Source organism: Phoca vitulina, unplaced genomic scaffold, assembly GCF_004348235.1.
Source record: "Phoca vitulina isolate PV1807 unplaced genomic scaffold, GSC_HSeal_1.0 scaffold33, whole genome shotgun sequence".
In the NCBI taxonomy this organism is placed as follows: domain Eukaryota; kingdom Metazoa; phylum Chordata; class Mammalia; order Carnivora; family Phocidae; genus Phoca; species Phoca vitulina.
In genome coordinates this window covers 17935316-17949132 of record NW_022589736.1, presented here as the reverse complement: position 1 = coordinate 17949132, position 13817 = coordinate 17935316, and the positions used below count along the sequence as shown (strand labels likewise).

Here is a 13817-nt window from a genome sequence, read left to right as displayed (position 1 = left end):
GAGTGCTGGGAGCCCTGCCGAGTTAGGCTTCTGGGGTTCAGGACTATGGGGAGACCCAGTGGAACTGTATTGAGCTCAGTCAGCCTGGATGTGCTCAGAGCAACTGCACAGGCCTTTGGCTGTGAAGCCGCCTGAGGGGGAAAGGGTCTCGTCTGCACAAAGTGTCTGTCTCCTGGTTTCAGCAGAAACTTGGCCTTGCCCTCCTGCCCCTCGGGGAGTGTGAGACATTTGTGCATTCCAAGCCCTGGTTGCTGGGGGCTTCGAACACTGTAACCAGTTTCCATGGCTGAATTTTTTAAAAAGATTTTATTTATTTATTTATTTGAGAGAAGAGAGAGAGAGAGTGCGCGTACAAGTGGGGGGAGGAGCAGAGGGAGAGGGAGAAGCAGACTCCCCGCTAAGCAGAGAGCCCAAAGCGGGGCTCAATCCCAGGACCCTGAGATCATGACCTGAGCCAGAGGCGGATGCTTAACCGACTGAGCCACCCAAGCGTCCCCCCCATGGCTGAATATTTAACCCATACTTTTATATGCAGTTTAGTTTCCACTACGGCCTCTTCTCTTTTGAAACCAAATCTAGTGTGATGTGGCTTCCATTTCATTTCAGAGTCACGCAAATCCAGGGCTTCTGGTCTGTGGCAGAAATACTTCGGCGACGCCAACGTTCTATTCTTCTGGGAGCACGGCCATTGTCATCTTCAAATCCGAAGTCCTCAGTGGAAACTCTAGAGTGGGTTTTACCTATCAGATTGCAGGTGAGCCCTGAAACTGTCACCATTCCTGCTAGAATCCGCTCCCATGAGTAAATGTGGGCCTGTTAACATGAACCATACCCGCAGCGAGGTAAGAATTTTAACTAGAAGCCGGGCCCACTTGAGCAAATTACTAAAGCTGGTTTCTGAAGAGGTAAAGTGAGTATGATACTAATTAAAATGTTTAGAATACCAGCATATTCTTCAAAGTTCATGGAGCTAATTCAAGTATATACCCATTGCCTTATGAATTATCCACTTGACTGCAAATGGAACTCACTGTACCTTAGGAAGTTATTTTGTAAAAACCAAGAAGTCCTGAAAGGGTTATTTGATTACGATCACAGCTAAGAAGTTTATTTCCAGAAGACGTTATTTGATGTTCATCTCCAGCTTGATTAAAACCAAAGCTGCCTTTGATTAAAACAAACAAACAGAAATATTTGGGGTGGTTTTACCCATTTTTTACCCAAAATGATAAAGAACAGCAATTTACCAATTCTATCAGAACAAGTAATTCCTCCGAGGATGTAAACGGAAATCCTCAGACAAAAGTCTGTCTTGGATGCAGAGACTTTGTGCCTGCAAGAGTCTAGATGTCAGCCCACTCCACCTCAGTGTGATCAGAACAGTGCAGAGAATGCTAGAGCATTCCTCTTCAAAGGAGAAGGCTCATGTTTCATATTTCCTGTGGGGGTGTTTTATGTTAAGGAGACACTGCATTACATTTGCTCTCTGCCATACCTTGCTTCCTCTGACCTCACTTATCTCAAAGGGAAGTGAAAGGGCTGGTATTAGCTTTTTTCTAAAGTTGTTCAAATTTAATTATCTTTTTGAATTCCTTCTGTCAGGTTGAAAGAGCATGAAATATTGGGATGCATACATTAATTGTGAAATTTTTTTCCCCTAAGGTTGCAACAGAGACTATAACAAGGCATTTGGCAATCTGAAGAGCCCTGGATGGCCAGATAATTATGACAATAACTTGGATTGCACTGTTATCCTCACAGCCCCACAGAACCATACTATTTCCCTCTTTTTTCATTCGTTTGGCATCGAGGACTCAAGTGAATGCACACATGATTTCTTGGAGGTAACATAGTCTGGATATCATATAAATGAATTGTATAAGGGGCGCCTGGGTGGCTCAGTCAGTTAAGGTCTGCCTTGGGCTCAGGTCATGATCCCGGTGTCCTGGGATCCAGCTCCATGTCAGGCTCCCTGCTCAGTGGGGAGTCTGCTTCTCCCTCTCCCTGTGCTCCTCCCCCCTGCTCCCGATCTCTCTCTCTCTCTCATGCTCTCTCTCTCTCTCAAATAAATAAATAAATAAAAATTAAAAAAAATAAATAGATGAACTATTTAAAAGATGGATCACTGAAGATTTTTCACCTCTGTCTCTGCTACCTCTAATCATGGATCCCTTACTTGTTCATAATTTGTTCATTATTTTTTTCATGCCATAAATATTTACCAAGCATCTTCCAGGTCCAGGCACTGGAAATGCAATAAGGAACAAGACATAGTCAGGGCCCCCCAGAAGGTTCACAGTCCATGGGAAAGACAGGAAATAGTACGCACACAACAGAGTCAGCATGGTTAGGAGCACCTAATTCAGTTTTGGGGACAGAGAAGCTTCCCAAAGGAGGTGATGTGTGGGTTCAGAGAGAACCATCCAGTGCCCTGGAAGAAGCAGAACCAAGCTCTGGGAGCGCTTGCACCTCTGTGAGTCTCCAGCCTCACCACAAGAGCACCTTCTGCGTCCTTTCTGCTCTGTACCACCTACATTGTATAAGCGAAAACTATACTGTCGTTCACAGGAGGATGTTCTGAATGAGCCCATAACTGAGGCAGACGCTGTGTGGAGCGCAGTGCCTGTATTTTACCATGAAAACCCCAGAGCTCACTTGCGTGTCCTTTGCAAACTCTTTTGGAAATGTATTCATTCTTAGGCAGTAAACTGCAGTGTCACCGAAGACTTGGATATCCAAAGATGCTGAATTGCTCTGTGGATGGAATTTGAATGTAAACCTTACTGGAAGCACTCTAAATGAGCCTTGTCTCATGTACACAAGAGTCCTCAGTACGGTTTCCATACGGTTTCCTCCTCTACATCTCTTCTGGAGTCTTATTATCCTGGGAAGCTCTCCCCTACAGAATTAATCTAAATCTTTTGTTAACAAATACCCTTAATCCATAGCGTAACGAGTACTTGAAGGAAGCTTGGGCCTTTTATCATGGCAGATACGTGTCATGGTAGGAAGTGGAGAGCGATGGATGTAGCAGGCGGGAAAGGAGGGGAGGAAGACCGTATTGTTTGTGTCAGTCAGGGTATTGAACTCAGACCTTTGTGCCTCATGCCTCACCACTTATGTAAAGTGTCAAGCAGAAGCCAGACGAGGGGATACAGAGAAAGGACAGAATAATCCCGCCCGTTCAGAGTCAGAGCACAGCTACCCTTGGTTCAAGCCTGGGTTGACCGTTAGTGACTGGAGTTAACGCGTGCCATTTTCCCCTGGATGCTGGGACCCACAGGCTAGCTCTCCAGCATTGGACGTGGGGATGCCTCCTCCCAGCTGCCCTCCCTATTCCATAGAAGTTGGTTCGAAACTTCCTATCCAGTAAGCAAAGACAGGAAACCACAAGTCAGGCCCATAAAGTGCAGCCCCATCTGGTTTTTGGTGGGAAGACTGGCATGGTTTATTGGCAGCCCTATGCGCAAAACTCACCACTCCATTCACATTAACTATGCCAGGAACAGAAATTTCTCGGTGAGGATTGTGACCGTATTACTACCACACAAAAGCCAAGCCCTGGATCACATTTGGAATCCGTGTTTGTTTTTAGTGCCTTCGCCTCCCTTTTCAGGGTCCTCTAATGGCTCAGAGATGTTTATTGCTCTCATTGATCCATTCTTCCTGTGCAGAGAAAAATGGAGAGGATGCTAGTTGGAAAAGATACCCCACTTCTCCTCTCAGAGCAGAGCTTTCTAAAACAGGATCCAGAGGAAAGAGAGCCAAAGTTAAAATAGAGTGGGAGCAGGTATGGCCCTCCAGCGTTCCTGAATATGGCGGCCATCTCTGTCGGCGGGTGGCTCACTGCCTGCTCCATCCACCGCAAGGCCACTTAGAAGAGTAAGCCAAAAAGCACCAAAAGGCACTGTTGTCTCTCCCACTGCTACTCCATCAACCTAAAAACAATCTCAGTCTAGGTCAACACCACCCAGTTAGACTAGCCACGGTGCCTCTGAAGAACCTCTCTGACTTAAGACAACCAGCAATTAACCAAACGTTAAACGATGGAATTATAAAGGGAATGGAGGAACATCCAAGAATTTGAATACATGTGTCAATAAAATCACCATTCATACATGTTGAGCTGGTCCCAGCTCTACGTTGCCTGGATAACATTTCTTTAATACTCCTCAAGAGTCCTCCTCAGAGGTCTGAGAGTGCGCAGAAGGTGGTTGAGTTCACTGCGGTTACCCATACTTACCCACTGACTCATTTCCTGTTTTTATATGCGTCTACTCTAAGCAATGAATGAAAAAAAAATCTATTCAGCTTCAGACTGTGTTTTTAAAATTACGTAACAGTCCAATTTCATAGATTTATTGAGGTCTGTCCTTTTCCCATCCCGAAATCCCTTTGGTTTTGAACTTTATTATACTTTGTACATTGCTTTTTTTTTTTCATAGCCCCTTCTTAGCCAACATATGGGAAAAAAACCATACACACGGTATAATGAATAAAGCATAATAGAAGTGACTGGAAACAGAGCAGGCAATATCCCCCTCCAGTCTTTTTGAAATTCACAGATAGTTCTGAATTTAAACGCAAATAGTTTTTGATCTACAAATTGGATGTTTCTGTCCTTTGCAAGAAAACGTGACTTCTGGGTGTATTTTCAGAAAACCCTTCATTCTTAAGCACATAAAAAGACAAAGCTTTTCCCAGAGAGTTTGTCATTCAAATTGTCTCATGTGTCAATGGGTAGCAATGAAAAACCAAAGAAGAAAGGATAATATGCTTAGGTATAGTAATTAATGGCTCACTTTTCCAGGTAAGAAATGGAAGTGACAGCAGTTCACCATTACTTGGCACATACTGTGGAACTCTGCTGCCAAATCCCATCTTCTCTCAAAACAATGAACTATACCTACGGTTTAAGAGTGACAGGGCGACTTCCAGCCATGGGTATGAAATTCTCTGGACCTCATCACCCTCTGGTAAGACACTTGCACTTTGTAAGGGAAATTGATGTAGGTGAGAAAAACACAGGGGGTCTAATAAGAAAAGATAAATAAAAGTGACCATACCAGGATGCCTGGGTGGCTCAGTCGGTTAAGCGTCTGCCTTCGGCTCAGGTCATGATCTCAGGGTCCTGGGACTGAGCCCCACATCAGGCTCCTTGCTCAGCGGGGAGCCTGCTTCTCCCTCTCCCTCTGCTGATAGCCCTGGTTTTGTGCTCACATGCTCTCTCTCTCTCTCTGACAAATAAATAAAATTTTTTAAAAAGTGACCATACCTTCTTAGCCATCTGTATACTTGATTTTTTCCAACAAATATAGAGGTCTTTAACAATGAGAATACAGATATCCTTTTTAATTCTACTCTCACTCATTATCTATATATTACATATATCTCTATGTATCTATATACACATGTAGATAAATATATCTAGTAATATGTAGAAATATAGGAGTGCATACATATATACACATAAAGCATAGATAAGATATAGATTTTAAAATTTTTTTATAATTTCTGATTTTATTGTATTTTTAACTTTTGGTTTGATCATCAAGGTAATTCTCTGAGAATTCAAAAAAAAAAAAAAAACCACATGTGTACCAAAAGCCAAGGTACTAACGCATACTTGGGTATAAATAAGCAGCTTCTCCTCTTGCAGCACCTGTCATTTCTTCGCAGTCCTGGAGGTTAATTGCTTTTTTTCAGGGCAGTAAGTAACTGTGTGTTTGGTTGGTAGTTTATCAAATAACTGAAGGAAATTTAAGTCATGTCAATATATTTAACTCAAGAGAGGAGGACTATCTTTATGAGATGTCCCATTTAGGTATTTAGAAATATCTAAAAACTTTCCAAATAAGAATGATAAAAATGACTTATTTTCAATAGACTGAGGGACAAGAAATAATTTAAATCTTGGCAGCTAAAGATGCTTGCAGATGATCTTCAAAGCCCTAATTTTACAGAGGAGGAAATAAAACATGAGGTTAATGAATTTTCCAGAATGCACTGCTAGATTGCAGTAGAAGCACGACTATACCTCCAGGGGTCAGACCCCCAGCTCAGCGCCTTTTAATATTACTGTGCAGTGCGGTTTCTTCCTGCATAGCAGGATGTCTGGGTCCCCAGGGTATCTGGTCTAAATCATGACAGTGTTCATACACAAATTAACACTAATACTCACAGAACTCTGGCAGACAGTCAATCTTGGTACTGTCTGTTATAAGCTCGGGAAAGTCACTTATACAATAAAATAATTCTTGTCAAAACCTACAATGACACACTCTTTGGGTTTAGCCCTGGAATTTCACTTTTAATTTGACTTCACTCCCATCATCATCATCCACTGAGGGCATGTGGAGGGCCCACCCTACACTGTCAAAAGTATGCGACTTTAATTACTCTCTCCTATAGCTACTCTACCAGGTTCTTTGTTTTCCCATTGTGTTCTCAACCCACTGTTTTCAAAGAAATGTCCTGGAAGGAGTTGTCCCAATGTCATGAGATACAGGGAGCAGAACCTATGGTGGAAGGAGGGGGTGGGGGGTGGGAGGAGGTGGTGGTGAGGGCGTGGGGGGGATGTAGCCCACAAAAGGAGCAGGAAAGGGGTTTCTGCCTCCTCTATTCTTGCCAAGGGTCTCAGCATTTTGAGAAAATAGCCACCATCTGATTTCCTCACACGGGGATGGTTTCCACTTTGTCCAGTCAAACGTCCTGCGTTGGTTTCCTTGCAGGCTGTGGTGGAACTCTTTATGGAGACAGCGGCTCCTTCACCAGCCCCGGCTATCCAGGCACTTACCCAAACAACACTCACTGCGAATGGGCCATCACTGCACCTGCTGGAAGACCTGTCACCATCAGCTTTTACTTTATCAGCATTGATGATCCCGGAGACTGTGTCCAGAACTACCTCATCCTCTACAGTGGACCGGATGCTAATTCTCCATCCTCTGGACCATATTGTGGGGCAGTGAGTAAAACGAACATTTTAAAATTTCCATTTATTATTTTAAAATAATAACAGTATATACTTCTAAAGGCAGACACACATGCGAAGTACAAAGTACAAGCCTCTTATAAATTTCAGCAGCTTCCGCATTTTCCTTTCTATTTCGGGAGCACGAGTGCCACCTAGTGGGCATTGCTTGGAATTAATAGTACTAGTTCCCAGACTCCAGCAGAATGGCGTGCGCAGGGGTTTCGAGGTCCAGACTTGGCAGAGCCCACTCACGCTTGCTGACTCAGAACTTCTGGGACTCGGGCTGTTGTACGTTGTCTTTTAAAAGCTCCATACGTGCTTTCAATGTGCTGCCCAGGATTGAATACCCATATTGTTGTCTCCATGAACGCAACTATGGACAATTTGGACACCTGGCTCCATTTCATCTACTTCTTGTTGAAAATTGCAGGAATTCTTGGAAGAAAATAAAAAGGGAGATTGAAGATGGGTCTCGTGACTAGCAGTTTGTTTTCGTAAAGTTCTGATGTCCTAGATCTTCCCATCAAGTGAGGGTTCTGACAGTGACTCAGTATTGCTTGCATCTGCCCTCACCGTCCTCTCATTTTGTATGAAAGCAGATGCAGGGCTTTCCAGGAAAGGAAATGTGAGCTCTGTGGAGGGCATGTCTGTTTCCCACTGTTCTGCTCTTTACTAGGTTGGGCTTTCTAATTAACTGGACAGGGAATTACAGCCGCTAGAAGTCTAAAGAGTTGTTTGGCTTTTTAAAATTAAGACAAAATTGACATATATTAGTTTCAGGTGCATAACATAAATTTGGGATTTTTTTTTTTGTGATGAGAATTTTTAAGGTCTACTCTCTCAGCAACTTTCAAATATACACTACAGTGTTACTAACTACAGTCTCCTTGCTGTACAGTACATCCCTAGGACTTAATTATAACTGGGAGTTTGTACCTTTTGACAGACACCCTTCATCCATTTCACCCACTCCCACCTCCCGCCCCCAGCAGCCACCAATCTGTTCTCTGTATCTGAGAGTTTGGTTTTGTTTTGTTAGATTCCACAAATAAGTGAGATCATATAGTATTTATCTTTCTAACTTATTTCACTTTAGCATAATGACTTCGAGGACCTTTCATGTTGACACAACCAGCAGGATTTCCTTCCAGATGGCTGGAGATTATATATATAATATATTTATCCATTTGTCCATTGATGGACACTTAAATTGCTTCTACATCTTGGCTATCATAAATAATGCTGCAGTGAACATAGGGGTACAGATATCTTTTCAAGTTGGTGTTTTTGTTTTCTTTGGATAAATTCCCAGAAGTAGAATTTCTGGGTCATATGGAAGTCCTGTTTTTAATTTTTTGAGGAACTTCCATAATGTTTTCCACAGTGGCTGCACCAATTTACATTCCCACCAACAATGGATGAAGATTCCCTTTTCTCCACATCCTTGCCAACACTTGTTATTTCTTGTATTTTTTATAATAGCCATTCTAACGGGTTCGAAGGGATATCTCATTGTGGTTTTGATTTGCATTCTCTGATGTTTAGTGATGTTGAGCATCTTTTCATGTACTTGTTGGCCATCTGCACGTCTTCTTTGGAAAAATGTCCAGTCAGGTCCTTTGCCTATTTTTTAATCGGACTGTTTGTTTTTGCTATTGAGTTGTGTGAGTTCTTTATGTATTTTGGATGTTAACACCTTATCAGATACATAATTTGCAAATATTTTCTCTCATTCAGTAGGTTGCCTTTTCATTTTGTTGATGGTTTCCTTTGCTGTACTGGAGCTTTTTAGTTTGATGTAGTTCCTCTTGTTTATATTTGCTTTTGTTGCCTTTGCTTTTGGTATCAAGTCCAAAAAGTCATCGCCAAAACCGATGTCAAGGAGCTTACTGCCCATGTGTTCTAGGAGTTTCATGGTCTCAGGTCTTTAACTCATTTTGAGTTGATTTTTGTGCGTGGTGTAGTTTCATTCCTTTGTATGTGGATATCCATTTTTCACAGTGCCATTTATTAAAGACAGAAAGGATATGAAAATAAATTCTAAAAGAATCTACAGATGTTAACAGGGGACAGTTGTATACTTTACTGATATGATTGTTTTGGTTGCAAAAATAAGTATGGGTTTCCATCAGAAAAATTAAAATTTCAGTAAGAAGTTGAATTTTTAATGATAATTTCATTGAGGTATAATATTCACAAACCATAGAATTCATCTTCTTAAAGTGTACATTCAGTAGATTTTAGTAGATTCAGAGTTGTGTAGCTCACACCACAATCAATTCTAGAACATTTCATTACCCCAAGAAGAAACTCTGTATCCTCTAGCAGTGAATCTCCATTTCCCCTCAGCCCTCCTCCCCACCACCAATATCCTTTTGTAAGGTATCTATATTGATTCTTGGCAAGATTACTTCTAGAAAAATATGCAGGTTTACTGTAAATTCTATAAAGTTTCTTTATGTAGTACTTTTGTGCTAGGCTAACATTTCCAGCAAAATGTTCAAATTTGTGAAATACACGATTTGTTACTTTTATGATTTTTTTTCAATTTTAGGACACCAACATAGCTCCCTTTATGGCATCTTCACATCGGGTCTTCATAAAATTTCATGCAGAGTATGCAGTGCATCCATCCGCATTCCGATTAACTTGGGACAGCTAGCCGTGTCCCCTGCAGGGCCCACCGACACGACATTGGACAGAAGCCTGCCATCCTGATACGGCATTCTGCCTGGCCCACTGGGAATCATCTGAGCTCTCTCTTTCACCAAAATATGTGTGGAATCAATGTCTGTACATTTTTAAAAAAATATATAGAATGTAGCTACTTTAGTCTTGGCTGTGCATGTCATCCTTACTCCTAACACTTTTGAGCTGAACATTTTTTAAAATTCTTTAAAGAGTTGGAAATAATGATGGCATATGTGATGTCAATTGTCAAAAGTTCATGATAAAATAGTATGATTTTCCCTGTGAATGTCAAATGAGGGGTAATAAACATTATTGAATGGTACACATGATGCTGCATGAATTTGTAACTCATCACAGTTTCGTCTTTCATTAGCAGGTCTATGTAAGTTTTCAGGTTGAATTTTTACATTTGGATGAACTACGCGAATCCTTCAGAATAGGAACTCTAAAACCACGCTGCCCGAATTTGCATTCTAGCGCTCCTCGTTCAGTTCTGCCTTAACTTGTCTGCGCTTTCATTTCCAGAAGTCCCACCACTGTCTACTCCTAGTTTCCCAACACAGTCTCTAGAGTCATCAATTGCTTAGCCACGCTTTTATAAAGTTTCCTGCAGCCTTTATCAAAGCAAGAGTGCCTATATTAAATATGCAAAGTTAAGTCTTAATAACAACATGGGACAAAGTGAATGAAAGAAGTTGTGGAATGTGTTACTTCATCTTACTGGAATACTCAAGTGCCAGAAAAATTAATCCTGCACGGAGTACAGAGCCACATACATAAAATATTCTCACCTTTAAAATTCCTGCTTCCTTGGGGCACCTGTGTGGCTCGGGTTAAGCGTCTGACTTCGGCTCAGGTCATGATCTCGCAGTGCCGGGATCGAGCCCCACGTCAGGCTCCACGCTCAGCGGAGAGTCTGCTTCTCCCTCTTCCTCTGCCCCTTCCCCCCACTCGTGCTTGCACTCTCTCTCTCTCAAATAAATAAATAAAATCTTTTAAAAAAATAATATTCCTGCTTTCTTTAATTCTGTGTTATGGGTAGATACATCAACTTTATAGCTGACTCCCTCTGGGAAAGAATGGTGCATGTGATGAAAGCACCATCCAACCCACAGGGTCCTGACAAGCCAGAGCAAGGGGAAAAACTCAAGATGAAATTTCATGGGGGGAGATATGATATTTTGCTCTTTTACCTAAAAATGAATCACCAAGGTACAGGAAATGGAGAAAGTTTGACAGTAACATATGAAATGACAGGAATTTCATCTAAAGGCAAGATTAATGAATGCAGCTGACAAAGAGTAAAAGAAGATTTGATCTCAGATTGTATCATTAGAGCAATGGTATCAACAAGAGTCAATTTCGGTAGAGAGATGCACTTTCCTAGGAGGCATATGAGAATATCCAGGAGGTATATATACAAATTTCAAGAAAGCATAGTCAATATTATAATGTATTTTTTAAATTGGAAAACCTAAAACAGGAAAAAAGTAATTTCTCCCATTCTGGAGGTTGTCTTTTCAATTTATTGATGGTTTCCTTTGTTGTGCAGAAGCTCTTTAGTTTAATGTGATCTTACTTGTTTATTTTAGTTTTTGTTGCCTGTGCTTTTGGTGACTTAACCAAGAAATCATTGCTAAGGCTGATGTTAAGGACCTTTTCCCCTTGTATTTTCTTGTAGCATTTTTACAGTTTCAGGTCTTACATTTAAATCTTTTATCCATTTTGAGTTAATATTTGTGAGTAGTATAAAATAGGGGTCCAGTTTCATTCTTTTGCATGTGGCTATTCCAGTTTTCCTAGTACCATTTATTAAAGAGACTGTCCTTTCCCCATTGTGTGTTTTTGGTACCCTTGTCAAAAAATAGTTGCCCATATACATGAGGGTTTATATCTGGGCTCTCTGTTGTGTTCCACTGATCTATGTGCCTGTTTTTATGCCAATACCATACTGTTTTGATTACAATGGCTTTGTAATCTAGCTTGAACTCAGGAAGTGTGATGCCCCCAGCTTTGCTCCTTTTTTTATCAGAATTGCTTTGGCTATGCAGAATCTTTTCTGGTTTCAAACTAATTTGGGGATTGTTTTTGTAATTTTATGAAAAATACCATTGGAATTTTTATTGGGATTGCTTTGAATCTCTAGATTGCTTTGGGTAATACATGTATTTTCACAACATTAAGTCTTCCAATCCAAAAACCTGTGATATCTTTCCATTTATTTGTGTCTTCTTCAATCTCTTTCATCAGTGTCTTACAGTTTTCAGTTAGTTACATTTATTCCTAAGTATTTTATTGTTTTTGATGCAATTATAATTGGGATTGCTTTTTAATTTCTCTTTCAGATAGTTTGTTGTTGGTGAAGAGAAATGCAACTGATTTCTATACGTTGATTTCGTATCCTGCTACTTTACCAAATTCATTTATTAGTTCTAATGGTTTTTTTTCTTTCTTAGTGGAATCTTTAGAGTTTTTTTGATTTTAAGTTCATGTCATCTCTCACTAATAAGACCCATCTCATTTCCTCTGGTTCTGCTTTAATTTAATTCACTCATTTATACATGTTTATTTAACATTTCCAATGTGACATGCAGTAAGCACACCAAGGATAAAGTGGGGGACATGACAGCCATACATCAACTGATGTCTTCCTACTTCAAAAAATCCATTTCCTAGGGCCATCTTGGTCTTGTTTCTTGAGGCAAAATTCTCAATTTCCTTATCTGATGAAATTTATATTAAGCCAGCTTCCCAGATCTAATGGCTAAGTGATAACTTCCTTGCTCCCAAATTGCATCTTCATGAAGCTTCATTCTGAGCAATCACCCCTGTACAGAGCTAACGATCAACTAGTTCACATTGGTACAGACGTCCTGGTTGTTAAATATTGAGATACACCAAAATGCTGCTTTCAGGCTGTAAGTGGAATCCAAAAACTATAATGTAAAGTGAATGTGTTTGAGGGGTGGGTGAGGGGAAGTCTTACTTGGAAGATAATGGAAAATTATAGTCCACATGGGTCTGAAGGAATACAAAGAAGCGCAAATGTAAAGAAAAGTAAATTACTCTTGTTCACAACTGATCATATTCTGAACTGAGAAAGTCTCATGGTCACCTTTTAAGCCCATCCCATTCCAGGTGAGAATGGGAATTCTAGACATCAATTTGAGAAGAGTAGGGTGGGGACAAGAGACAAACTCCAACACCACCTGTCCCTCCAGCCTCCCCGTGATCCAGCAACCAAAGGGCTAATGCTTGGCATAGAAGGTGGCTTTACTAGGACTCCTGGTTCAGTTCTTCTGGGAATACCTATCCCTCCCTGCTTATAGTCTGGGAATCCAGGTTTGGGGAGAGCCAGCCTTCCATCTACCACCTGATCTCTCTCCCTTTTGATTATCTGTCTCCCTAAACAACTGGACCTTAGCAGGAAGAACAAATCTCATTCCTTTTAGTTTTCAAGGGTAAGTCTAGCCATTACTGGCAAGAGTCACCCTTGGGATAGCTCAGCAAGAGGCCACCACATGCTCTCTCTGGACCCAGTGGAATATTGGGTACTCCAGACATTCTTGTGAAGAATGCCCTAGGGGATGGTTGGGGCCAATGACAGTTTGGGGCTAGGAGATGCCCAGGATATGGGTTCTAGTTGTCATAATTTTCTATTACATTTAACTCCATTTAATGGATGGAATTTGTTAAAAATCTGTCACCCACTTACCAAGGGAATACTAACAATATTAATTGTATCAAGAAAAATTAGAACTAATATCTATGTAACATTTACCCTATGTCAGGTGTTATTCTCATATATCACTCACTGAATTAGAATACTAAGAACCATCACCCCCATTTTACAGTTGAGAAAAATGAGGTATGAAAACTTACATAAAACTTGAGTGATGGAGCTATGATTTTAACCTTGGCAACTACCCAAGAGTGTGCCTCCCAGTCAGCCTGAAGGACTAGGTATGAACTTATGAAATATGACTTATTAAATATGTCAACTTATTATTATAAACTATTTTCATAGACCTATCAAAGTTATTTAAAAAGACTGACACTGTTATAAGACCTAGAAAAATGTTTTAATGTAATTTCTGTCAGTTTAGTAAAAACTTAGAGATAACACAACAGCATCAAAAATAATGGAAAA

The 13817-nt window shown here is 40.7% G+C and overlaps 1 protein-coding gene across 1 annotated transcript in view; it reads left to right on the top strand.

Moving 5' to 3' along the window:
- Positions 1-10098, top strand: part of CUBN (cubilin) — a 264380-nt gene extending 254282 nt beyond the window's left edge. The window contains exons 63-67 of the mRNA XM_032425570.1: positions 607-754; positions 1663-1844; positions 4811-4976; positions 6732-6967; positions 9531-10098. Coding sequence (XP_032281461.1) covers positions 607-754; positions 1663-1844; positions 4811-4976; positions 6732-6967; positions 9531-9638 — 840 coding nt within the window. The 3' untranslated portion in view covers positions 9639-10098. The remainder of the gene's footprint in view (positions 1-606; positions 755-1662; positions 1845-4810; positions 4977-6731; positions 6968-9530) is intronic.
- The last annotated feature ends 3719 nt before the right edge of the window (positions 10099-13817 follow it).